Consider the following 27,980-nt stretch of genomic DNA (forward strand, 5'->3'; position numbering starts at 1 on the left):
ACCTATATCCGGAACCTCATCCTGAGCTACAAATCTTCTCTAAACTGGCTATCATCACTCCTTTCCCAGAGCTATAGCTTTGTTGTGCAAAATCCTTTGCTAAATAGCAATATAGCATATTTTACAGTGCAAGTCTCATTTTATATTATCCACTGCTGTAATAAAAAGTTTCACTCCTAACAACTTTACGCTGACAATCCATCCACTTTATTTAATAATCCACTTTATTTCTTCATACAATGTCTTCGGTCCTAAAATTCTTCTTTCTTAAAATTTCTTCAGCACCATTGAGAAAATAAAGATAAAGGTTTTCAAAACACAGTTTATAGCACTTATGTCTAAATTACTGGTCTCATTTCCATATATAAACAATATTAAAAACATTTTTTTAAAAAAAGTGTCCTGTAGGTTAAGCAAATAATGGCACCATGGTATCTAGAAATTCAGTATAAAAGTCAATACTGTCAATGGAATATTGATGGATTGAAAGTAGCAAGTTTATTTTTAGGTGAATTTTCTCAATTAATAATTTTATAAACTACTTGATTGGAAATTATGTTCTTAAGCTGTTTTATAACTAAGTTTCGGTTGAATGTGATCGGTTTTGCAGTCTTACAGTCAGCCTCAATGGTTTGATTGGTGGCATCAATGGAAGGTTTGGATTGTTTCCTTGAAAAGAACGTGCAAGATATTCACATATAAAGCCGATGGCAACAGCCTTTGACTAAATCACGAACAGACCCTGAAACACCCAAAATCCTAGAAACGTGTTGTTGGTACCCAGTTGTGCAAAACAAAAATTAATTCTAAGTTGATTATTCTAATTGGTATACCTTGAATCAAAGTTCATATATTTCACATTGCCATGGAAAAGAGGCAGAGAAAGATATGGAGGCTTTTCCTACAAATCCATGAATTTGACTTCTGGGGAAAACAGTGGTGTAGTAGTAATTTTACTGGATTAGAAATCTAGAGACCTAGGCTAATGCTCTGAGGGACAGGATTCAAATCTGAGCAGTGTTTCCTCTGAAATTACAAGTCTAATCAGATTTGTCATCTTGAAAATAAGTAATCATGTGCTCTAAAACAAATTTTCTGCTGAAGTTATGGAAGACAATGTTCTTTTTCTTTCATGAGCAAATAAATCAGAATAAACTCAAAGTCATAAGTAGATTGTAGTAAAAGCTTGCATTAGGCATTAAATTGATAAAGTCCTAAAATATTAAAAATGTTAAAATTATGGCTTGATTGATAATGAAACTATCAGTTTCCTGGTTAGATATTCATTCAGGTATATTAGGTAAAGAAGCATGGTTAAGAGATTTTAAATATCAGTTTTGCACATTTTTCTTCTTCTGACAGAGGTCTTTCATGAAGATTTTTCTCCTAATCATTACCAACATTCCTTCCAATATTTACAGCTGGTAAATTTATTTAAGTGAAAGACAAATCTAAATCCAAATGCACATACCTTCTGATCATAGATTAAATCAACTGAGAGAGCTACAAAAACTGTATTCCAAATTAAGTACTTGTTTGGATAATCTAGATTAACAATTCTCTACAATCAATGTGCTAAAGAAAATCCCCAGAAAATGTCAAATCTGGAAAATCAATCATTTAATTTGTTTTTCTCAGCAGGTCATGGTTTTCCTTAATAAACATGTTAATATAGAAAATAGCTGTTTATAAAACTCATTTAAACTTCTGTTTCCATATTCAGTCCATTATTTCTGCTAGAGTCAATCTGTAGGTCATTTTTACTGCCACCAGAGGTTGCGCCCACTGTCAGTTGTGGTGAAGCAGACTTCTTAGATGTTCCTAAAAAAAATACAACAAATATCAAAAACATAATCCCACAATTTAAAGCCAGAAACACAAGTTATATTTTCAATCAAGGAGTTGAATTTGTCAAAATGAAGAACAGTAGAGCTCAAAATGAAATAGTTTCATTTAATTTGGCAGCAAACAAATACTTTAGTTACAGCACAAAATGATGCAAAGGGTGAAACATTTTATTCTACCTCAGTTTGCTTCAGTCAAGCCACAGCTGGACCATAGTTAATTTTCTAATCCCTATAACAGTCATTCTGTTGGCACTCAATCAGATAATGACTTTTATGCTAGGAGCAAAGTCTCACCAGAAATTGGATAAAAATAACCCAATTCTCTTTCGAGAAGAGTTTGCAGCAATCAGAAATCAGAACATTTAATCCATCATTCTGGATTTGATTTGAATGCAGTTTCCCTCAAATTCTTAAGTTATTACGAACATCATATGTGATGCATTATACATAAAGCTTTTCCAAAATTTTGTCCAATATTTCACACTGCTCCTCTTGGATTACGATATCTACATCATCCCTATCCTTTTTGAAATACAGAGACAAAAATGTGTTTAAAGTTCTTATATCCTCTGCATCTTCACATTGGCATGGTTGCTCAGTGATTAGCACTGCTGCCTCATAGTGCCAGGGACCTGGGTTCGATTCCTGTTTCAGTAACTGTGTTGTTTTTGCGTGGGTTTCCTCCCACAATCCAAAGATGTGCATGTTAGGTGAACTGGCCATGCTAAATTGCCCAGTGTTCAGGGATGTGTAGGTTAGGTGCATTAGTCGAGGTAAATGTAGGATATTAGGGGAGGGGAATGGGTCTGGTTGAGTTACTCTTTGGAGGGGTTGTGTGGACCTGTTGGGCAGAAGGGCCCATTTCCATGCTGTAGGAATTCTATGATCCTAAAAATTCCCTTCTTCATCTCAGATAGGTCCCATTTTTTCCATAACTATCGTTTTACTCTTTATATACTGGTAAAAGATCTTTATCTTGCTTGCTAGTTTTTTTTGGTGCCCTCTTTGATTTCCTTATTTCTTGTTTTAAATTGAGCCCTGTATTTTCTATACTTCGAGGCTATCTGCAGTTTTGAATTTTTTGTGGCAATCATAAATTTTCTTTTTCTGTTTAATCTTCTCCTATATTTTTCTAGATGATCATGGGGTCTAGATTTGGCAATAACATTCTTGTTTTTGGAAGGGACATGTTTGCTTTGTGCCCCAAGGATCTTACTTTTTAGGACCCTCTGGTTTACCACTGAGGTATCCTTTTGCAGTCCTATCTAGTCCACCTAAGCCAAATTACTTCTTGCCTTATCTCACTTAAAAGCTTATACTTCTTATTTATCTCTGTCCTTTTACACACTAATGCTAAATTTAACTGAATTGTCAACACTATCCAGATATGGTCATCCACTGTCACTTTACCCACTTGCCCTCCTTCATTTCCCAAAACCAGATCCAGAATTGCATTTCCTCTTATTTGCTTTGTCATACACAGGTATTGTTTACATTTTTTTCCTGGACACAGTACATGAATTTTTCACCTTCAATGCCGCTTATATTGTTTGAAACCCAGTTGATATTGGGATAGTTAAAATCTCCTGCTAGTATTGCCCTCTTATTCCTATAGGCAAAAATATGTCGACATACATGTTCCATCACTGTCCCACTATTTGGCAGTCTGTAGTGTATTCTGAGTAGTGTGACTGCCCTTTCTTAATTCCTAAATTAAGTCCATAAAACCTCATTTGTTACCCCGTTTGGCATATCATCCCTTCTCACAACTGTAATTGATTTATAACTAAAACTGCTAACCTCCCCTCGACCTTGTCACCCATTCTATTCTACCTGAAAACTCTAAATCCAGGTACAGTGAGCTGCCAGTTCTGCCCCTCCTTTAGCCAGGTTTCTGTTATAGCAGGTTTCATGTTGCAATGTGTCTATCTTTGCCCTTAGTTTATGTCTTGCTTGTTTTACTTTAATATTTCTTGCATTAACAGCTCAAACCATCAATTTGCTCTCCTGCCTGCTTTTTAATCCTTATTTCTTTTGTCTTTCGGAGTTGTTGACTACATCACTAACTAATGTTATAACTCCCATTTCCTGATCTGAATCTGACCCATCCATGCCTACACTTTGAATCCCATCCCCCTGTTACCAGTTTAAAACCTCACTAACAGAACTAGCAAAAGCCCCATTGAGGATATTTGTCCCATTTGTGCCCAGGTGCAACTGTCAGGCTTGTATAGGTCCAACCTTCCCCAGAAACAGTCCCAATGCCTCCAAGAATCTAAACCACTCCCTTGTACACCATTTCTCCAGCTACGCATTCATCTGATCTATTCTCTTATTCCTGCTTTTGCGAGCATGTGGTACTGGAGTAATCCTGAGTTACGACATTTGAGGTCCTGCATTTTAATTTATCCCCTAACTTCCTGTATTCAGGTTTCAGGTCCTTATCCCTTTGTTTACCCATGTCAGTGGGAGCAATATGTGTCTATTTACACTCCCACTCCAGGATGTCCTGCACCTGCTCCATAACATCCCTGACTCTGGCACCAGGAAGGCATATACCCTCCTGGATTCATATCAGCAGCCATTGATGTTTGTCTGTACCCCTTACTAATGATCTCCTATTAATCATAGCCCTGCTGCTCGTTTTCCTCCTCTTCTGTGCAACAGAGTCACTTGTGGTGTCATCAACGTGGCTCATGCTGCTTTTCCCTGAGAGCCCATCCCCCTAACACTATCCAAAATGATATCTGTTTGATTAATTAACTAAAATTAATTTTAATTACCACTTACTCCTTGCAACTTACCCACTGACATTCCGTTTTTCACCCAACTCCAAAGCAACCCATCAACAGTTTGGACAGAATAATCATAAAGAGACAGTACGTGTTAGAGAAGTTGGAATCCTTGAAAATGGACAAGTGACCAGGGCCAGATGGATTGTTCCCTACGATGATGCAGGGATCATGCAGGAGATAGCAGATGCTCTGACGATTATTTTCCAATCTTCACTAAACACAGGTGAGGTGCCGGAGGACTGGAGGAATGCAAATGTGATTCCTTTGTTTAAAAAGGATACAAAAGAAATGCCAAACAATTATAGGCCAGTTAATCTTATTTCAGTGTTGGGCAAATTGTTAGAATCAATCCTGAGGGATCAGATAGACTGTCATGGAGAAAGTGAGGACTACAGATGCTGGAGATCAGAGTCGGAAAGTGTGGCACTGGCAGAAACACAGGTCAGGCAGCATCCAAGGAGGACAGTTGACGTTGTGTGCATAAGCCGTTCATTGGGCTGTGGTGGGAGGAGGACGAGGAGGACGAGGACGAGGACGAGGACGAGGACGAGGACGAGGACGAGGACGAGGACGAGGACGAGGACGAGGACGACGACGAGGACGAGGACGAGGACGAGGACGAGGACGAGGACGAGGACGAGGACGAGGACGAGGACGAGGACGAGGACGAGGACGAGGACGAGGACGAGGACGAGGACGAGGACGAGGACGAGGACGAGGACGAGGACGAGGACGAGGACGAGGACGAGGACGAGGACGAGGACGAGGACGAGGACGAGGACGAGGACGAGGACGAGGACGAGGACGAGGACGAGGACGAGGACGAGGACGAGGACGAGGACGAGGACGAGGACGAGGACGAGGACGAGGACGAGGACGAGGACGAGGACGAGGACGAGGACGAGGACGAGGCTCAGCCCTCTTCACCCCCAACACCTCCCCCCATTCCATTCTTAATGAAGGGATTATGCCTAAACTTAGAACAGTACATCAAAGTACAGGTACTTCAGCCCTCAATGTTGTGTCAACCTTTTATTCTACTCTAAGATCAAACTGACCTATGTACCATTTACTTTACTTTCATATGCCAATCCAAGAGTCGTTTAACTGTCCTTCATGTATCTGACTCTACGACTACTGCTGGCAGTGCATTACACACACCAATCACTCTGTGCAAAGAACCTACCTCTGACATCTCCCCTCAACCTTCCTCCAATCACTTTAAAATTATGGCCCCTTGTGATAGCCATTTCTGCCCTGGGAAAAAAGTCTCTGACTATTCACTCGATCTATGCCTCTCATCATCTTGTACACCTCTATCAAGTCACCCTTCTTCGCTCCAATGAGAAAAGCCTCAGCTCCTTCAACTTTCCTTCATAAGACATGCCCTCCAGTCCAGGCAGATTCCTGCTAACTCTCCTCTGCAACCTCTCCAAAGCTTCATCATCCTTCCTACAATGCGGTGACCAGAACGGAACACAATATTCAAAGTGCGGTCTAACTACGCAGCTCTTAAACTCAATCCCCCTGCTAATGAAAGCCAACACACCACATGCCCTCTTAACAACTCTACAACTTGGTTGGCAAATTTGAGGGATCGATGGACATGGACTCCAAGATCCCTCTGTTCTTCCACACTGCCAAGAATCCTGCCTTTAATCCTGTATTCTGTTCAAATTTGACCTTACAAAGTGAATGACTTCACACTTTTCCAGGTTGAACTCCAACTGCCACTTATCTGCCCAGTTATGCATCCTGTCAATATCCCATTGCAACCTACAACAGCCCTCCACACTATCCACCACTCCACCAACATTTGTGTCATAGGCAAACTTACTAACCCACCTTTCCACTTCCTCATCCAAGTCATTTATAAAAATCACAAATAGCAGAGGTCCAAGAACAGATCCCTGCAGAACACCACGGGTCACCAAATTCCAGGCTGAATTTCCATCTACTATCACCCTCTGTCTTGTATAGGCCAGCCAATTCTGTATCCAGACAGCCAAATTTCCTTGCATCCCTTGCCTCCTTGACTTCTGAATGAGCCTATCATAGGGAACCTTATCAAACACCTTGCAAAAGTTTATATACATCACATCCACTGCTCTTCTACATCAATCTGTTTTGTCACATCCTCAAAGAATTCAATAAGGCTTGTGAGGCATTACCTGCCCCTCACAAAGCCACGTTGACTATCTCTCATCAAACTATGGTTTTTCAACTGATCATAAATCCTGTCTCTCAGAACAATCTCCAATAATTTGCCCACTGCAGACCTAAGAGTGACGGTCTGTAATTACCAGAATTATCCCTGTTCCCTCTCTTCAACAAGAGAATAACATTTGCCACTCTCCAATCAATTGGCACTACTCCAGTGGACAGTGAGGACGCAAAGATTATTGCCAAAGGTGCAGAAATCTCTTCCCTCGCTTCCTGTAGTAACCTCGGGTATATCCTGTATGGCCCAGGGGACTCATCTATCATTATGTTTTTCAAAGTTTTTAATACATGCTCCTTTCTTAACATCAATCTGTTCGAGCATATCAGCCTTTTTCATGCTGTCCTCACAAATGTCAAGGTCCCTCTCGGTAGTGAATACTGAAGCAAAATATTCATTAAGGACCTCCCCTACCTCTTCCGACTCCAGACACAAGTTCCCTCCACTATCCCTGATCGCCTCTACCCTCAACTCTGGCCATCCTCTTGTTCCTCACATAAATGCAGAATGTCGTAGCGTTTTCCTTAATCCTATCTGCTAAAGCTTTTTAATGACCCCCTTCTAGCTTTCCATTCTTCAGTTCCTTCCTGGCTACCTTGTAACCCTCTACAACCCTGTCTGATCCTTGCCTCCTCAAGCTTAAGCAAGTTTCCTTTTTCCTCTTGACTAGATGTTCCACATCTATTGTCATCCAAGGTTCCTTCACCCTACCATCCCTTCCTTGCCCCAGTCGGACAAACCTATCCAGCACTATCAGCAAGTGCTCCATAAATCACATTTCTGTTGTGCATTTCCCTAAGAAAATCAGTTTCCAAGTTAGGTGCCCCAGTTCCTGCCTAATAGTATCATCAACTCTCCTGCTCCTTGGATGCTGCTTAACCTGTTGTGCTTTTCCAGCGCCACACTTTTCGATGATTGTCATGTAGAAAGGCATGGACTAGTCAGGGATAGTCAACATGGCTTTAATAAGGGAAGCTCAAGCATGATAATTTTAAATTGAATTTAATTCATTGAGGAAGTGACAAGGAGGATTGATGAGGATAGTCCAGTGGATGTTGTCTACACAGATTTTGGCAAGGCATTTGACAAAGTCCCATATGGCAGACAGGTTAAGAAAGTAAAAGCCCAATGGATGCAGGATAAGAGATTAGATTCCCCACAGTGTGGAAACAGACCCATCGGCCCAACTGGTCCACACCGACGCTCCGAAGAGTAACCCACCCAGACCCATTTCCCTCTGACTAATGCCCCTAACACTATGGGCAATTTAGCATAGCCAATCCACCTAACCTGCACATCTTTGTAATGAGGAAGGAAACCGGAGTACCCGGAGGAAACCCACGCAGACACAGGGACAATGTGCAAACTCCACACGGACAGTCAACGGAGGCTGGAATCGAACCTGGAACCCTGATGCTGCGAGGCAGCAGTGTTAACCACTGAGCCACCGTGCCGCCCCCAATAATAGTTGAATTGGATCCAAAGTTGCTTAGTAACAAAAACAAAGGGTAACGGTCAATCCTGTCCTCGCAAATGGAAAGCTGTTTCAAGCGATATTCTGCAGGGTTGAGTGTTGGGACTCCTGCTGTTTGTTTTATATATTAATGATTTGTACTTGAATCTGGGAGGCACAGTGGGAAATTTGGTAACAACACAAAAATTGGCAAGGAAGTAGGTAAGATAGGTGTAAGTTCCAAAATGATTTAGATGTATTGGTGGAGTGGCAGATGAAATTCAACTCTAATAAGTGTAAAGTAATGCATTGAGGGAGGTCAAACCATAGAAGGAATACAGAATAAACAGGAATATACTGAAAGGGAGCAAGCTTGGTGTGCAAATACACAGGTGCCTAAAAGGTAGCAGTCCAAGTAGGTTGCAAAGAAGGTATATGGAATGCTATCCTTCATTGGCAGAATACAAAAGTAAAATTTTAGTGACGTTATGTAAGATACTAGTGAGGCCACAATTGGATTATCGTGCAGTTCTGATCACCATTTTACATAAGGACATAATTGCTCTGGAGAGAATGCAGAGAAAATTTACAAGAATGTTGCCAGGGCTGGAGAACTATCGCTAAAGGAGAGACTGAAAAGATTGGGGTTGTTTTGCTTGGAACAGAGAAAGCTGAGGAGTGACATGATTAAGATATACAAAGTTGGAGGGGATAGAGATAGTGTACAGAGGGGGAATCCATTTTCTTTGGCAGAGATTGCAAAAACCAGGGGTCATAGATTCAAGGTAAGCAGCAGAAAGATGAAATGGGACGAGGAAGAAAACATTTTATGCGCAAAGTGGCAGCTGTCTGGAATTCACTGTCTGAGTTGATGGTGGACACAGAGACCCTAAACTGTTAACTCCTGGAGCTGCACCTTAAGCACTATAAATTGCAGAGCTATAGACCATGTGCAGAAAGACAGGATTAGAAAGGGCATCTGGGTGTCTTTGGGTCGACATGGACAAGATGGGCTGAATGCTCCCCTTCTATGCTCTATCATTTCTATGGTTCAAAGTTATACCCAAAAGTTTTAAAAAGAAAATTCCATAAAGCCATATAATCCCTAATATTTATGTTGACATTATTGATATGAATATTTAAAATGAGAAAGCATACGAGTACCCACTTCCCAACAGTAATGGAAATTAGCATCACTTAAGGTAAGGACTATTCAATTTTGAGAAACCAGATTAGCATTAGAAAGTAATCAAATTGTCATCTTCACTGAAAGGAATGTATCATTATCCATTCCAACTTATATACAAACTGCATCTCGACTGTGTAAATGATTGAGGAGGTTACTATCTACTTTGGAAGGTCCACATCACAAGAATTGTTTTGTTTAAGTTAAAAGATTAAAATTTTAGTTAGTCTCTTACCCTGGGCTTTCCACTAGAAGATCCTGAACTCTGCTACCCAAGTCCAAAACTGCACAGGTTTTAACAGTTATTGCCAAGAACTGGTTTAGGCAATCAGTACCAGCCATCAGATCTGGTTATATCACATTATGCATTTTCAAAATCTGCTCTCATCCACTAAAACTGCCTACTATGCCAGGATGAACCTAGAATGCAGAAACAACTATCAGTTTCCTTGTACTGCAAACCATGTGTTTTTAACACCATCTATCATCTCCGTTCACCCGAACAGTCACCAATAAAGTAAGAGGAGCTCATGGATTGTTTTGCCACAAACATAGAAACTGTCACTTCCCTCTCTTAGTTCACTTGGCCACATTTCCTCTAAAGATCCCCTCATCCTTGTCTCTGGACTTGCATTGTTCTCTAGGTTCTCCCTTCATGCACATATTGTTAATTTAGTGCACAACTCCACCGCAGACCACCCGTTTTTTCTAGTCGATATTGCCAATAAGGCCTCCTCCTAAAAGTACAGTCTCATCCTTTCAAATTTGTCATTAACACCCTTCTCTTCAGAAAGTCAGCCCTTGATCCCATCATGTTTACAATCAATCGACAACTGTACCAAGCCTCCTGAACCACTCAAATCGGTGAATTTGTCATCTTCCAACCTGGCGTCCATGTTTCCCAAAATTCCTGGTTTTTACCCTTCCAATAGGATTCTGACCTGGTTAAAGTATCAAACAGCTTTCAGCAAAGTCAGAAATGACATGCTCGGTGACTGTGACAATGGTAATCGATGTCTCAACTTTCTTGACTTCTGTTTAGCTTTTCATATAGTTCAGCACATCATTCTTCTCAAACGCTTCCCCACTATTGTATTTATCTGGTCCTGTTCTTATATCAATCCATTCAAAGTCATAGTCTGCATATCTTCTGTTCCCAAATCCACAATATTATCTCTGATGTTCTCCGAGGATCTATCCTTTACCCTCTTCTATTTCTTACTTTCATACAATCTTTCAGTTCAATCACATGAGTTTTCGCATGCAGGCTGACAATATCCAACCTTACATCACCACTTCCTCTACCACTTTCTCCACTGTCAATAAATGATAAGACTGCTAATCAGACATCCATGACTGGATGAATAGAAACTTCAATTCCAATAATATCTGATCATTATCTACCAGTTCCATTCCTCTTCCTGCCAAGTGTCTGAGACTGAACCTGATAATTCACAACCTTGGTGTAACATTTGACCCTAAGATGGCATGCAGACGTAGTCACAAACCTATCAAGAATTTTAAACCCACCTCTGTAACATTGCCTAACTTTGAACCTACATCAACCCTGTTATTAAAACCATCATTTGTACCTCCCCTGTGTTTAGATATATCTATTCCCCCTACTTGTGACTAACTTCCCTTATTTTCCCCTTCATACATTTGAGGTCATCCATACATCCACACCCGTATCCCCACTTGCAGCAATGACCTGTTCAACCATCGCCCTATGCTTATCGATCTATACTGACTCCAGGCCATGCACCATCTTAATTTTGAAATTCTTACCTAAGTTTTCAAATCCCTCCATGGTCTTACTCACCCTTATTTGGCAATCTGCTAAAGCCCCACAACCCACCTACATACTTGTGCTCATCCAATTCTGGCCTCTTCAGCATCGTCATTTTAATTGATCTATTCTGATTTTAATCACCATTAGGGGACATTGGTGGAGTGGTAATTTCACTTGACTAGTAACCCCGAGTCAAAGTTTATGGTCTGAGGACATAGATACCATGAAGGGAGTTGAACCTAAAAGAATTTGGACATGCCTTTAGCTTCCAAGACGTTCAGTTCTGAAACTGCTTCCTAAACATCCCAAACAGTTTCCTCATTTAAATCCATCCTCAAAGCTTATTGCTTTGAGAAGCTATTGATCATTTTCCTGAATATCTCTTTAGGTGACATGATGTCATGATGTCAAGGTGAACCATCTTGAAACTCTAACTATGTTAAATACTATATAAATGTTCTTTGTTTATACAGATTCAGTAGTAGTCTTAAGTGAATTGGATAAATACTTTGAAGCAAAAAAATAATTTCAGGAACATGAGGAGAAGTGGGAGAATTGAATACGAATTGGATTGTTCTTTAAAAGAGATACAAACTCTTTAAATGCTTTCCTTTCATACTGTACTATTCTATGAGGGATGTTTGAAAATTCCATTTTGTTTAAAAATACCAGACAACCAGACACAGGCAAATAAATATGTTTAAAATTTTGTACCATTTTTGAAAGAAAGAGGTATTGTCATTTTCCACGTACCTGCTTGGTCTATACAATTCCGAATGTTATTAACTTGTCTATCCTCTATACGCCTTCTGGTATTCCTGAAGAAACAGTAAATTCTGGGAAAACATATCCCTTGTCTCTTTCTCATATCTGTGAGCAAAATAAAATTTCCTTAGTTTCTGGTTTCATCAAAACAAAATAATGTACTGCTCTGGTTGTTTTATCTACTTCCTGTTGAAGTAATGTCTGCAAGAACAACATGAGGAAATAAAAATATTCCCACTTCCCTGGCAGGATCATACTAAGCAGTGGTACACATCCGTACTATTTTATGATTTGGAGATGCCGGTGTACTGGGGTGGGTTGGACTGGGGTGTACAAAGTTAAAAATCACACAACACCAGGTTATAGTCCAACAGGTTTAATTGGAAGCACACTAGCTTTTGGAGCGACTACCACCTGATGAAGGAGTGTCGCTCTGAAAGCTAGTGTGCTTCTAATTAAACCTGTTGGACAATAACCTGGTGTTGTGAGATTTTTAACTACTATTTTATTACTTACTAAGTAGTAGTATTGAAGCTAGAATTAAGCATGCCAGAATTAAATATAAACATATACAAATGTGGAAATATACAAATATAGTTTTCACAAATTCTTAAAATCTACATTTTTCTACTTTTGGGAGACTCCATTAAAATCTACAGACTCTAAGCTTTTAGGTATGAAGAGGGAGCTGAAATTATAGGGTGTATAAGATCAAAATAATTGAATGTAGCTGTGACAAATTAATGAAGGTTTCAGCAGATGGTTACATCAATGAAAGAGGCAAGTGACATTCCAGTTGTGGAAGTAGGCAGCTTGTGTAATGGGAAAGTTATTGAGCCAGAAACTTGTTTTAGATTCAAACAATAAAGAATGGTATCAATTTTGTTCAATATGATGGTAGCAAGGAAGTGAGCTGAAATATGAAGTTGTACCAGAAACCAAAAGACAATGTGTTTCCCCTCCCCCAAATGTTTAGGTGGAGGAAAAGATGATTCCAAAACTGAAAATTAGAGACGTAGCATAGAGGCAATGTGGGAGTCAAAAGAGGCAATGGAGAGCTAGAGAGAGAGTGTATGAACATACATGTACCAGTAAACTCCAGGAAGGGCAATTTTAATCCTTTATTTCCTCTTAGATCCGATGAAACTCATGTTCATTTGTCTAAACATTTATTAATACTTGCATGGGAGATACAAATATCATGCGTGCATATCCAAAAGTGATGTACAGCTCCAATCTTTATTGCAAGAAGATTTTATTCTATTTTTTTTCAGATAAATTTGCAAACAACTATCCCAACAAATAGTTTCCTCACCCCATCTCTACCTAATTTGTTTGCATAGTTCACATTCAAAGTTAGTAGACATTATCTAAGCAAGTTCAAACTAATACACATTATATTATGCACACATACTCAAACAAATACATGTTATTATAGTATCCAATCATATCATTACAAGTTCACATCTCCTAGCTGCAGTACCTTTGTTCTTACCAGTAAACCTAGACTATTTTATCCTTTTCAGTCCCTCCTACTGCCTATACTGGTATTTTTCCTTTCATCTAGATCTGCGGATGATGTATTGAGGCACAATGTTGGAACAAGTAAATAGAACTGATCCTGGGGACACTTTTAAATTAATGACACAGGGCTCAGAGGCTAACAATTGCTGTGATGTAATGGGTGTCAGTAGGTAGGCAAGAGTGAAGCCAAATGATGACTGTTCTAATCAGCTGGATAACAGCGGCACTGGGATTGGTATGATCACCTCTAAAAGGCTAGAAAGAGGCAAAACACACTTCAGCTAGTTTCACAAAGGATCTTTACGTGCAGTACATTAGGGATATGAAAGGATGAAAAATTGATTGGGGAAATCCAAACAAAAAGTTTTGGGTAATTAAAGGCCTTTGGAAATTGAGATTGTAGGTGGTGATTAGTACAAATAAGTTTTTATTGGTGAGATTTTAACTGTCCACATAAAACATAAGAGAAATAAACGAAAAGGACATTTATTTTAAGACTTACTTTTGGGGCCTGAAATTCCAACGAAATGGAAGCTTCTTTGCACCTTTTGCACATGGTTAAGCTCATTTTTTAAAAAAAAATCAAAGGAATCACAGATGCTGGCAATTCAAAACAAAATTAGAAATTGCTGGAAAAACTCCACCGATCTGGCAGTATCTGTGGAGAGAAGGCAGGGTTAATGTTTTGGGTCCAGTGACCCTTCGTCAGAATCACTGGAAAAACTCAGCTTCTGAAGAAGGGTCACTTGACCCAAAACATTAACTCTGCCTTCTTTCCACAAAATCTGCGAGACATGTTGAGTTTTTCCAGCAATTTCTAACCTCATTTTAAATTGTGAAGTAAGCTAATTTACAGATAGAGAGACCTGCAAACAGTCTAAATATACATTAAAGGGTTGTTTGAAGGCCTTGGTTTCACCCATTTGCTTTAATTCTTAGTTTTCTATCAATTTCTATTCGTGCTGCTTTAGAAATCACAATGACATTTTTACTTGCTCTCTTATCAATTAAAAAATGAGAAAGTTATTTTACTGATTCTATTAAATATTTCAGAACATTTTATCGGGATTAATTGAAAGAAATTTGTTTCTAGTCAGGGTTATAACAAACACCCTCACCGACTTGTGCCATACCCAGATTTGCATGTTGACAAACAGCAAGCAACTCAAATCTGACACGGTGTTATGTAGCCTTGCAAAGGGAGTACTACTTACTCCCTTTTACATCATCCTTCCATGATTTCAAAATGATTTAAAAAAAATAATGATATACATTGTTTGCATCTGGTCAGTTAGAATGATGATTAACTCAAGTCTTTATCTGCTATTTAGTTTTTCCCATTTCCAAACTCCAAAATGCATATGTGCTGTGTACATAAAGAAACAGCTGAAAATGACAAAGGGAAACTTTAAAAATGTATCTTTGGATCTTGTATATATTTTAACATGTTTGCTTTATTCCATGTTTACAAAGAAAATGCTGGGACAAATTAGAATTATGTGATGTTATTCATAAGCATCGTTACAAAATGGTTCATACAGTTTAAAATGTTATTTTTCAAAAAAATAAAATTTACATAATTTCACACCAATTCGTGTTCCAGTTATTTCATTCCTGATGAAGGGTTTTTGCCCGAAACGTCGAATTTCCTGCTCCTCAGATGCTGCCTGACCTGCTGTGCTTTTCCAACACCATTCTAATTTAGACTCGTCACAGGAGTAACCACGTTGTACTCTTGTAGGATGCTATATTCATAGATCAGTAATCCAACAAACTACATTATTAATCCAGAGCTGTAAAATCAATGCTGCTGTGAAGGTTAGAGAACTTATATTTCGTAAATTAAATAAAGCTGGAATATAAAGCTATTAGAGGTAATAGAATCCAATGAAAACCCATCCAAAGTATTAATTTCCTTTAAAAAAGAAAATCTACTACCTCACTAGTTTAGCTTGTACATGATTTCAGATCCACAGCAACATGGTTGTCATCTTTAAAAATTCATTCACATGATGAGGCTGACACTGGCAAGGCCAACAATAATTGTCCACCCCCAGGTGTCCCTCGGAAACTGGTGGAGAGTTGCCTTCTTGAACCATTGCAGTCTATAAGTATAGTCAAAGTGCTGTAGAAAGACAGCTCCAGGATATATGCAGCATGGTGGCACAGCAGTCAGCACTGTGAGTTTGTTTCCAATCTTGTATGATTCTGTATGTGGAGTCTGCACATTCTCCCCATGGCTGTGTGGATTTTCTCCTGTTTCCTCCCATAGTCCAAAGATATTTGGTTAGCTGGACTGACACCTTCCCAGCTACCTTCCCCTCAACCCTTCCCCCCAGTCTCTCCACCCATTTAATCTCTCAGCGGTCCCCCTCCCCCAAATCCTGATGTCTGAAACGTTGACTCTCCTGTTTCTTGGATGCTGCCTGACCTGCTGTGTATTTACAGCATCACATTATTCAACTCTAATCTCCAGCATCTGCAGTCCTCACTTTCTCCATGCTAAACATTACCTTGTAGTGACGTGGGATGAACATTATCAATGGTAAAAACCCCAATGCGGGGTTACACAGATGGGGGTGGGTCTGGGTGGAATGCTCTTCGGAGGATCGATGCAGACTGTCTGCACTGAAGGGATTTCTAATGATTTTGACCTAGCAACAAAGTCAGGATGGTATGTGGATTGGAGAGAAAACTTCCAGATGGGTGTTTCCATGCATTTGATCGTTTTGTTTTTCTAGAGCAGGCCTGGGCATTTTACAGCCCGCGGGCCATATCTAGTCCTTTGGTCGTTCCTGTCCAGCCCGCATGAGGTCAATCTTAAATTAGAACATAAAATGAAAGAGTATTTACGCCACGCACGCAATACAACTGTGTTGCTTTTGTTTTGAAAAGGATGCTTTTTAAAATTTATGTATGGATACACATGCGCGTGTATGAACAGCTAAAAGTGAACGTTGCTGGCTAGCCCTCAAAATGTCAGCTCACGCCAAGACAAGTTGTGTCATATCCCACAAAATTGCCAGAAACAGTAAACAGTTTTCTGATGGAAAGTTTATTAAGGAGTGCTTGTTGGAGTCTGCAGAACTAAAATGCCTGGAGAAAAAGGAGGCATTTGAGAACGTGCCCCTCTCCCGATGCACTACAATGAGAAGGATTGGGGACATCGTGAGATGCAGCACAGAGTGGTCAACTTTGACTTTTTTTTCTTGACTTTGGATGAGAGCTGCGACGTACGTGACACAGCCCAGCTACTCATCTTCGTACGTGGGATAACTACGGACTTTAAAATCATGGAGGAGCTGGCAGCCATGCAGTCAATGAAAGGAACAACAACTGGTAATGATTTGTTCACGGAGGTAAATGCATATTTGGACACGTTGGGATTAAAATGGGACAAGCTGGCGGGTGTGATAAAGGATGTTATCCAAATCAAACGGGAAAAAATGTTGGACTCTTAAAGAGAATGCAGGATAAAGTGACAGAAATTGGTATTTTTGCATCAGAAAGTGTTGTGTAAGTTAGTGTTAAAAATTAACCATGTGGTTGATGTTGTAACTAAAATAGTTAACTTCATCAGGGCAAGAGCTTTGAATCACAGGCAGGTTATTGCACTTTTGGAGGAAAATGAGACTGAACATAGTGACATAGGCTACCACACAGGTCGCTCAGCTGTGTGGTAGCCTTTGTCACAAATATTTGATTCACTCTTGTTGGGAGGTGGTCATTGCTGGGCACACATGATGCGAATACTATTTGCCAGTTATCAGCCCAAGCCTGGATGTTATCCAACTCAGGCTGCATACTGACTCAGACTGCTTCAGTTTATGAGGAGCTGTGAATGGTGCTGAACTTTCTGAAAATATCAGTATCTGACCTACGATGGAAAGAAACTCGTTGATGAAGTAGATTAAGATGGTTGGGCCTAGGATACTAGCCCCCAGGAACACCTACACTTCAGTCCTAGGTCTGAAATGATTTATGAAATTCACTAAAGATCCTTAAATAGCATCTTCCAAACCCATGATTACTGACACCAGGAAGAACAAAAAGGCAGCAGATACATTGGGAACACCAGTACCTGTAAGTTGTCCTTCAAGCCACTCATCATCCAGACTTGGAAATAGATCACCATTCCTTCAATGTTGCTTGGTCAAAATCCTGGAATTCCCTCTCTAATGGCATTGTGGTCTACTTAAAGCACAGAGATGCAGGGGTTCAAGAAAGTAAATCACCACCACCTTCTTGAGGGAAACCAGGGATAGGCAATAAATGTTGGCCCACCAAGCGACACCCATATCCCAGGAGTGAATTTAAAAAACCCTCCAACATTATCTTATAACCATCTTCCTTTGTGATTAGTAGGATTCCTCTGGGTGGAGTCTTTTTCTGATTTCCATCAACTCTATCTTTGCTAAGGCTACTTGATGATGATGCCACACTTGGTCAAATGCTGTCTTAATGTCAACAGCAGTCACTCTCATTTCACCTCCGGAATTTAGCTCTTTTGTATGCGTTTGATTCAACACCGTAATGAGATCAGGAGCTGAGTGGTCCTGGTGGAACCCAAACTAAATGTCAGTGAGCTGATTATTAAGGAACAAGTACTCCTTGATAGTGTTGTCAATGACACTTTCCATCGCTTTAACGGATTTTAAATTGGCCAAGTTGGATTTGTCCTGCTTTTCGTGGACATAACATCCTTAACCAATTTTCCTCATTGGTCAGGTAGATGGTAAGTGCTGTAGCTGTACTGGAAAAGCTTGCTAGGGGCGTGGCTAACTCTGGAGCACAAGTCTTCAGTATCATTGCCAGAATGTTTGTTAGGTCTCTTTGCACAGTCCAACGTCTTCAGCTACTTCATGACATCATTATGCTGGCCTAGCAAACCTCTCAGTGTCAAAAACTCTTCAAGAAGTATAATCCATATTCCATTTGAGGAAGGAAGAGTCACCAGACCCAAAACATGAACTCTGATTTTTCTTCACAGATGCTGCCACACCTGCTGAGATTTTCCAGCAACTTCTGTTTTTGTTCCCGTGTATAATCCACATGTTCTGTAATGGTTCAAATGGCTCATCATCAGCTAAAGAAACAAAGACAATGAGGGATGGCAATAAATGCTGGTTTCAACAAAAAGCCCACACCATGAAAATGGATTAGAGACATAGATTCATACAGCATGGAAACAGACCCTTCAGTCCAACTCATCTGTGCCGGCCAGACATTCAATCTAACCTAGTTCCATTTGCCAGCATTTGGCCCATATGCCTCTAAACCCATCCCGATGTGTTTTAAATGCTGTAATTGAACCCGCTCCACCACTTCCTCTGGCAAATCATTCCATACATGCACCACCCTCTGCGTGAACAAGTTACCCCTCAGGTCCTTTTTAAACTTTTCCCTTTTCACCATAAACCTATGCTCTCTAGTTTTGGACTCCCCCACCCTAGGAAAAACACCGTGGCTATTCACCTTATCCATTCCCTCCAATTTTATAAACCTCTCAGGTCTCTGACTTTCCAGGGAAAACAAGCCTCAGTCTATTCAGCCTCTCCCTATAACTCCAGTCCCGGCAACATCCTTGTAAATCTTTTTTGAATCCTCTAAAGTTTATAGGAAGGATTTATTAAAAGGGCAAACAGAACGGGACACAATATTCTGAAAATGGCTTCACTAATGTCCTATACAGCCACAACATGATATCCCAACTCCCATACTAATTGTTATGGCCAATGAAGGCAAGCTTGTCGAATTCCTTTGTCACCAGCCTATTTACCTGTGACTTCACTTTCAAGGAACTATGCATCTGCACTTCTAGGTGTCATTGTTTGGCATCATGTCCCAGGGCCCCTGCCATTAAATATATAAATCCTGCCCAGGTTTGCCTTACCAAAATGCAACACCTCACATTTATCTAAATTAAACTCCATCTGCCACTCCGCAGCCCATTGGCCCATCTGGTCGAGGTCTGTTTGTACTCTGAGATAATCTTCACTGTCCATTTATGTTCGTGGTCATCTGCAAACTTATTAACCATGCCTTCCTATATTCATATTCAAATCATTAATGATTTCTGTGTTTAGTTGTGTTCTGAGCGGACTCCAAATGTTGTTGTCAGATTCAAAGACAGCAGAAAATGACAATTTTGGTCAACAATATGACTCCCAAGATCCAGTCAGATTTCAAGCTCTTTTAGCTAAATTTACCTTGGGAGGTGATTTTAAACTGACAGAAGTTAGAGTATAGTGTAGATTTTGACGTACAATGGCAAAAATCAATTTATACAGAAACTTAGATGGAAAGTCAAAATGGCACACACAATAACGTAGAATTGGAAGTTAAAAGGAAAAGCTCAAGGAAACCCTGACATAATTAGACCCTGTGTGGATACGCAGGTTTTCTCTCCTAGCAAAAAATTGTCAAGAAACAAGGCAGAACAGTCATTACTGCAAAGCAGTTTTCAACTAAGAATTTTGCAACTTTTCATCCTCTTCAATGCCCAAATTGAAAATTCCAACATGTACGTAACGCCGGAAGAAAATCTAGAGAAGCACTGAGTTTACATTTACAATTTAGGCATCTAATTGTAAATGTAAACTCAGTGTAAATCAAGTTCAATAAGTACAATTAGGCATCTAATTGTAAATGTAAAAATTTATACAAAGGCATATAAAAAAAACCTTACTCCTTATAAAAGAAAAATAAACAAAAAACTTAAACCATGAATTAGGGCAATTACAGCATACATTTAATATTTGGAGAACCAGGAATGAATTTTTGCAAGAGAATTTTGGAATAAAACAGGAATTTGGATAAGCATTTCAATTCATAGAGTCATACACTACAGAAATTTGAAAGTCCAAATTAATGTGCCTTAATATATGTTGTAGCATCTTAATCTCCTTTTTATTAGTCCCGCCAAGCAGAAAACACTGGAAACACTCAGCAGGTTGGCAATATCTGTGGTTGTAGCACTTTCAGTTTTTGTTATAGATCTCTAATATCCAATTGTCTGCTTTCCTAAACTTAAGCATTTGAGTTTTGAACACAAAATATTTGTGACTATATCAGAACCATACAAGGAACACGGCTCTGGCGGTGGTAACTTTTAAATCAAGTTCAATAACATCAATACTGCCCGTTTCTAAAAACTTACCACAGAGAAGCAGGCTGAGTTTTTATTTATGATAGTGACAGTTAGGAAGTGGGAAAAATAACAGAATTTTCAACTATTTCTCAACAACTCTCCTAGTTAGTTGCAATTCTAATAAATATACAAGTAACCCTAGCTGTTTCAGGTCCTGACAATCTGAATGAAATTCCAGCTGATCCCTTCAAACTACTCAATTCCATTAGGTATACAGGGTATGTTATTGACCACACATTAATGATTAACGGTGAGGAAGCAAATAAGTTAAACCTTGAGGAGTTAGATATTTAAATGTTTATTTTGGGAATTTTTGTTTGATGTTCATTTTCTGTAATGACCAATGAACCCATTCACGAGTCCACTTCTTTCTGCAACTCAAATGAATAATTACGAGTTTGGAACTAACAGGAAACATGCTGAGACGCAAATGCACCTAACACTACGGGCAATTTACCATGGCCAATTCACCGAACCTGCACATCTTTGGACTGTAGGAGGAAACTGGAGCATCCGGAGAAAACCCACACAGAAATGGGGAGGAGAAGTGCAAACTCCAAACAGACAGTTGCCTGAGGTGGGAATTGAACCAGGGTCCCTGGCGCTGTGCGGCAGCAGTGCTAACCACTGAGCCACTGTGCCGTCTATGCAGTGCATAGTTTCTGATATACTGCTATTTCTACGTGTCCGAAGGGAGGAAATGCATTTTCCCTTCAGACAAGTGGTAACATTATTGGGTAGATTTTAGCTTGTTTATCATACAGGTTCTTAAGTATTTAGTATGAATGATTATCAACTACTCCTGATGACTTCTCAGTACACTGGCACATGATAGTCAGGAAGTGCAAGAAGCTAACTCTTGAAAAGATTCTCTGAAGGTATTTAAAAGTTTAGAAACCTGGAATCTAAGGACAAACTAATAAAATTAGAATATTTACTTTTCCATTTGTATTGAAAATAACCTATGTAACCTGATATTTTAGCTATATGTTATTTCTTCACAGAAAGAAATGCAATGCTGGTCTGAGGCGGCAGAAGAGTGCCTCCAGGACTGCTTGCAATCAGTGACTGGACCATACTCAAGTACTCAGCGCAAAACCTAGACCACCGCCATGATCTTCACAAGCAAATCTGTGAAGCACTGCATGCCAAAGTAGTCAATCTGGATGTTGCCCAACCAGAAACTTTGAATGAACTGTGAAATCCACTGCCTACTGAAGGCCAGGCATGTAGTATTCAAGTCAGATGACCTAGAACAATACAGAAAATCCAGATATCACCTCCACAAACCCAAGAGAGATGCCAAGAGGCAGTACCTAACCAAGTTAATGACCCAAACCAACGATATGGACACCTGCCATCTGTGGCAAGGACTAAACAACATAAACGGTACAAAGTGAAGCAGAGCAAGATAGTGGACAAAGACACATCCCTCCTTGATGCACTTAATGCTTTCTGTGCTCAGTTCAAGCAGAATGCCAGCAGTGCAGTGTCATCTGCACCGACTACCCCGGATGCACCTGTTCCCTCTGTCACTGCTGCAGACATCAGATTGGTCTTCCTAAGAGTCAACCCAAGGAAAGCGACGGGCCTAGATGGAGTCCCTGACCATGCCCTTAGGTCCTGTGCAGACCAGCTGGCAGAGTATTCACTGACATCTTCAACACTCCTTCCTACAAGCTGAAGTCCCTACCTGCTTCAAGAGTTCTGGTGAGGCTACAATACAATACAATACAATACTAAAATAACCACCATTCCAGTACCTAAGAAAGCACATACAACATGCCTTAATGACTACTTCCCAGTGGCTCTGACCTCCATAACTGCAACGTGCTTTAGAAGGCTGGTGTTGGCCCACATTAACCCTAGCTTCCCAGCCAGCCTCGATCTCCTGTAATTTGCCTGCCAATGTAACAGGTCCACAGCAGATGTCATTCACTAGCACTGCACTCATCCCTGGAACATCTGGACAACAAAGACACCTACTTCAGACTCCTCCAGTCATTGAAGGCAGAGCTGTAGTCAACACCATTATTCCCCCACTGACTGATCTCAAAACTCAGAGACCTAGGTCTTGGCTCCACCCTCTGCAACTGGATTCTCAGCTTTGACAGATTGCAATCAGTGAGGATAGACAACTGCACTTGTCCCACTATAACATTTGACACTGGAGTATTTGACAGCAATCTAAAGTCATGACTGCCTGGTTAAGAGCTGAGGTTTGATGCATATTCCCAGGACTCCCCAGGGACTTCTGCTGGCTCTGGTTCTGTAATTCTGCAATGCAGACCAAATGGAACTGCACTTCACAGAACCAGGTGCTGCAATGGATCCTAAACAGTTATACAAAAAAAAAACCAAAAATCTTGCATGTGCTAGGAAATTTAAAATTAAAGTTAAAAAACTGGACTTACTCAGATCAGATCAGACAAGATGTAAGAGAGTTATGGAAACAGACCTTTGGGTACTTATGAAAGAAAGGGAAAGGGCAAGGTTGTGAATGTAATTAGCAGCAAATATTGTTACAATTCTTGAAGAAACCGATAACTTTTTAGAGAGATGAATTTCTCAAATAATCAGTGGAAATAACACTCAACTTCACTTTAAAGAATTTTTCTGCATCAAGAAAGCTAAAAATGAACATAGATCAAATATGATAACTTGTAATGGAAGAATAAAACTAAAGAAAAAGTTTCATAATTTCACAGTAAATTTCACATTGACTAACTGCATAGTTTAAAATATTTCTTGTGAAAATGTTCACTGTGCACCATGCTTCTTGCAGATATGCAAAGGGTTAATTTCAAAGTCATTTCCAACTCTCCAAAGGTTCACCCCTCTCCCCAGCACACCTGGTCAAAACTTCCAGTATCCTTTGGCAATCATTCCACCCCTCCAAAAGGTTTTCAGATGATCATGATCAGCAAGGCACACCCTGACAAATCCCTGGATCACACTGCTGTTGAATAGCTTCCATATGCTGCAGCAGTAACACATCATTTCTTCTGTTGTAACTATCATATTTGATTAGACATATTAATTCCTTCATATACCCTACAGTTTCTCTTTCACTGTTTACAAACTATGAAGAAAAAAAAAATCACCAGTATCAATCCAATATGTGAGCAGATATTGTCAAGAAGAGACTTAAACACAAACTTAAGACCTAACTTTCACTTGAAAGACTAGGGATATTTACCAGTCCTACTCACCAGTTGGCTTCTTTCTGTGCACTTATGTTACATTATGGTTTGTAACATCACTCACCATTGGTCTCACTGCAGGTTGGCTTTTCGATGCATGTCTTTTATCCTCACCCACTCATTTCTCATACTTGCGAGTTTATTTCTTGCAGTAAGCCCTAGTTAAAGTACTTCTGCCCCTCTTGCACGGAGTTTCCACTTTAAAAGAAACTGCTAACAACAGTCAGTAACTCACTTGGCCTTTATCCTACACTGCTGAAGTAAGACAGCATGCCTGGAGTAGCAACGGGTTTTCTGAGAAATAAGATGCCAATTGGTGGAGCTCCTACACAAGACTCCATGCATTTCAAACAGAAGCAGCATGCAATAGATAGCATTAAATGATTCCACAACTAAGATCACAACAAAATTCTGCAGACCTGTCTCAGCCAGTCAGGAATGATGGTCGACAGTTAAACTAATTGGAGGAAAAGGTTTCTAAAACATCCCATTCTCAATGATGACACATTAGTGCAAAAGAAAGCTTAAGCATTTGTCTAAGTGAGGTGCAAGTGACTGACATGGACATTAAAATAGCATTCGACAGTCTGTTGCATCAAAGAGTGCTTGCAAAATTGAAGTCAGTGAGGATCACAAGTGAAAATTCTGGTTTGAAGTCATACCAAGGAAAGGAATTTGCTGAAGATATTCCCTGTAGGAGTTTCTCATCTTCAGCGACTTCATCAATTACTTTCCCTCCATCATAAAATCAGAGATGGGATGTTCACTTATGACTACAGTGTGTTCAGTTCCACTTGCAACTCCTAGGATGCTGAAGCAGTGTGAATCCACATGCAACAAGACCCGGACAACATTGAGGCTTAGGCTGAAAAATGGCATGTGGGATTTGCAGCATACAAGTGTCAAAGAATGGCCATTTCCAAAAAGACAGAATCTAACCCTTGAAATTCAACAGCATTATCAATGAATTGCTCACTATCAACAACCTCGGGGTTAGCATTGAACAGAAGCTTAGAACATAGAGCATTACAGCACAGTACAGGCCCTTCGGCCCTCCATGTTACACCAACCTGTGGAACCAATCTGAAGCCTATCTATCCTACACTACCCCATTTTCATCCATATGTTTATCCAACAACCATTTAAATGTCATTAAAATTGACAAAGCTTAACTGGACCAATTGAGTAAATATTGTTGTGGCTATATAAGCAGATCTGAATTTGAAATTCTACTTTGCAAGGCCTGCCCATCATCCACAAGGCAAAGGTGATCAAAATTTGCCTGAAGACTGACTTCCACAACCCTGAAGAAGCCAACTATCAGCCTGCTTAATTAGCATCCCATTCACCACTTTAAACATTCATTCTCTTCACCAACAGTTCATGGTGTGCAATCTAAGATGCACTGTCGTAACTTGCGATGGGTTCTCTGATAGCTTTTCCATAATTAGAATCTCTGCCATCTAAAAAGGAAAGACCTGCAGAAGCATGGGAATACAATCACCTGCAAGTTCCCCTCCAAATCACAAACAGTCCTGACTTGAAACTATATATCCATTCTTTCCTGAATCCTGAAACTCCCTCCCTACAAGCACTGCGTGTTCCTACACCAGATGGGCTGCAGTGGTTCAACATGGAAGTTTCTTATCACACAGATCCATCTCAAGAACAATTAGGGATGAGTAGTAGTAACCTTGTTAACAATGTGTACATTTTGAAAACAAGTAATTAAAAAAAAAACTGACACCAAGTCAAATAGGATGACTTAAGACAAACAAGTAGTTTACCAAAGTAATAGGGTTGAAAGACAATTTCAGAGTATGACAAAGTGAGCTGAACTGAAGAGTTTAGGGTGAAGACTCCAAAGCTCATGTCCCAAAAAATTGAAGGCATAACCAGAATTGGTGAGGCAAAGGAAGTTGGGCTAATGATACTGATATTCTGGAAGAAAATGGGTTAGCGAAATGCAGTGTGGAGGGCAAAGCAGTAGTTTTTCACTGCTGTCTATTAGACTTCTTCATTTCTATGTTTTTAATGCCTTACCAACTCTACATATCCTTTATCTTTCTTCAGTGTTCCTCTGTCGATCTCGTGTTTCTGGGGGCTGGTATCTGAAACTTACCAGTGGGCTATCAATCCTAACTTTGTTTAATGAGTGAGATGCTAAATTTGTACAGGCATAGGGATTATAACTTCATCTGGCCAAACCTTACACCAGCTGAGTGCCAAAATCCTAATCCACTGGCAGCACGCAGGCTTGTGGGTGACAAAAATATAGTCAAAACATTATTTTACTTTAATGTTTATTCAATAATATATGATACTATTTTTGTTGAATATCATAACTACTGCGTTGTGATCAATGAGAAAACTTTTTATATACTGTTATCACACAGTTAACACAAGCAGCTTCTACTCAACATACTAACAGTACAATATAAAAATCCAGAGATTACTGCCCAATTTGCTCTAATTGCCAAGAAACCCTGCTCCTTTGTGAGTTGCACAAAAATGGTTTGTGCCTGGCTTGCTATTCAAGGCAGCACATGGAGTTCTTGTGGTGAGAGTTGGCATGGACTAAATTTGCTACAAAGGGAACTAGGTTAATTCAGTCGAAAGTACCCTTTCCAACTTTAACAAGCAAACACGGTCTCATTTCTTTAGATATTAATAATTAAGATATTTTTAAAACAGTTTTTTTTGTCCTTTCTTTCTCAACCCAATCCTTCATTTTCTTTCTATCTGGTTTGACATAGTACGTCAGAATAGTGAATTCAGTCTATGGCGCAAAAGCAATTCTTCCATCCGATTAAAGAGATACAGATTTTCTCCCGCCGTTTAAACGTGTAGAGAGGAAGGTAATGATGCTTTGATGACTCACTAACTGTATATGACCTTGCTAAATCTAATAAACACACTGCAAGCGAAATCCAGTGAACTTGGTGTCAGTATGCCAGAGACATGAATCTTCAAAGAGAGCGGCAAAATGTGTGTGGGATTGTGGGCACCAGATAGTTTTTGTTCTCCCACCTATTAAATATATCCTTTATAGAATGATAGAACAAAAACGGCCAAGTGGCTCAGATTGGTATTCCTATGACAACAATGCATTTTATCGATGATTAACTATATTCAGTGAAGGTAAGGTCGCGGGGGGAGGGGTAAAAATCCACCAAAAACAACGGTAAGTTACAATTCTATACCCAAATATGGAATACGTGAATCTTTAATTAGGCGAGAGTCTCACTAGGTACCTGTTGTCATGCTCGAAACAGCTCGGAGGACAATACAGGTGGTCTTTTTCAGCTGTAACATGGAGTCTGGCTGGCTGGCTATGAAAGGTAGAGCTTGCACACATTCACCGGGGTGCCGATGAAAAACTATCCGCAGATAGTAGTCTATCAGGCGAACAGCAACACTGAGCTCCCCGCTCACAGCGTCAGCGTGGACCACCGCAATGAGAGCGGGTAAGTCTTCCCAAGAGCTGGACCTCTGCCGAACATCCTTCAGGAGCTCTCGGATCACGAGATCGTTCTGCTTGTTACAGATGAAATCTTGATGGAAGAGAAAGAGAATAAGCCGGGCTTTGATCCTCCTCTGCTCCTTACTCCCATTAACCATCTGGGTCACCTTGCTGGAAGATTCTAATAAACTCTCCAACTCTCGCTCCTTGTCGGGCTCAGATTTCTTGCATTGCTGCTCCATCGTGTGCTGACTGCTACCCGCGTCCGACAGTTTATTGCAAAGTTTCCCTGAACATGGAAACAAGTTATTGACGAACTGAAACATAAGGTCCCTGCTCTCGCACACCTCCCCAATCAAGAAGATACTCTCCCTGCCTCCTATGGCTTTGACCAGCTGCTGGAATTCCCTCTCGGTCCAGTCTGGATCGAGGTCTGCGTTCCCTCCGTCCATCTCTCAGTCCTGACTCAACCCCTGAGCAAAAGCCACTGCACCCCGGAAGACCACGCCTCTTCGAGCGCCACCTTTCCGAATATTGACGAATCAGATGCGCCAAAACAAAAGAGGGCGGTGCCACTACTC

The 27,980-nt window shown here is 40.2% G+C and overlaps 1 protein-coding gene across 1 annotated transcript; it reads right to left on the minus strand.

Moving 5' to 3' along the window:
- Nucleotides 1–27,947, minus strand: LOC122556025. The gene is made up of 3 exons (XM_043702390.1): nt 27,191–27,947; nt 12,048–12,164; nt 1–1,821 (listed from the first exon to the last, which is right to left on the minus strand). The coding sequence occupies exons 1-3, from the start codon at nt 27,849–27,851 to the stop codon at nt 1,700–1,702; spliced, it is 900 nt and encodes a 299-aa protein (XP_043558325.1). The 5' UTR covers nt 27,852–27,947; the 3' UTR covers nt 1–1,699.
- Nucleotides 27,948–27,980: the final 33 nt, after the last annotated feature.

The sequence above is a fragment of the Chiloscyllium plagiosum genome, chromosome 13 (genome assembly GCF_004010195.1).
Source record: "Chiloscyllium plagiosum isolate BGI_BamShark_2017 chromosome 13, ASM401019v2, whole genome shotgun sequence".
Classification (NCBI taxonomy): Eukaryota; Metazoa; Chordata; class Chondrichthyes; order Orectolobiformes; family Hemiscylliidae; genus Chiloscyllium; species Chiloscyllium plagiosum.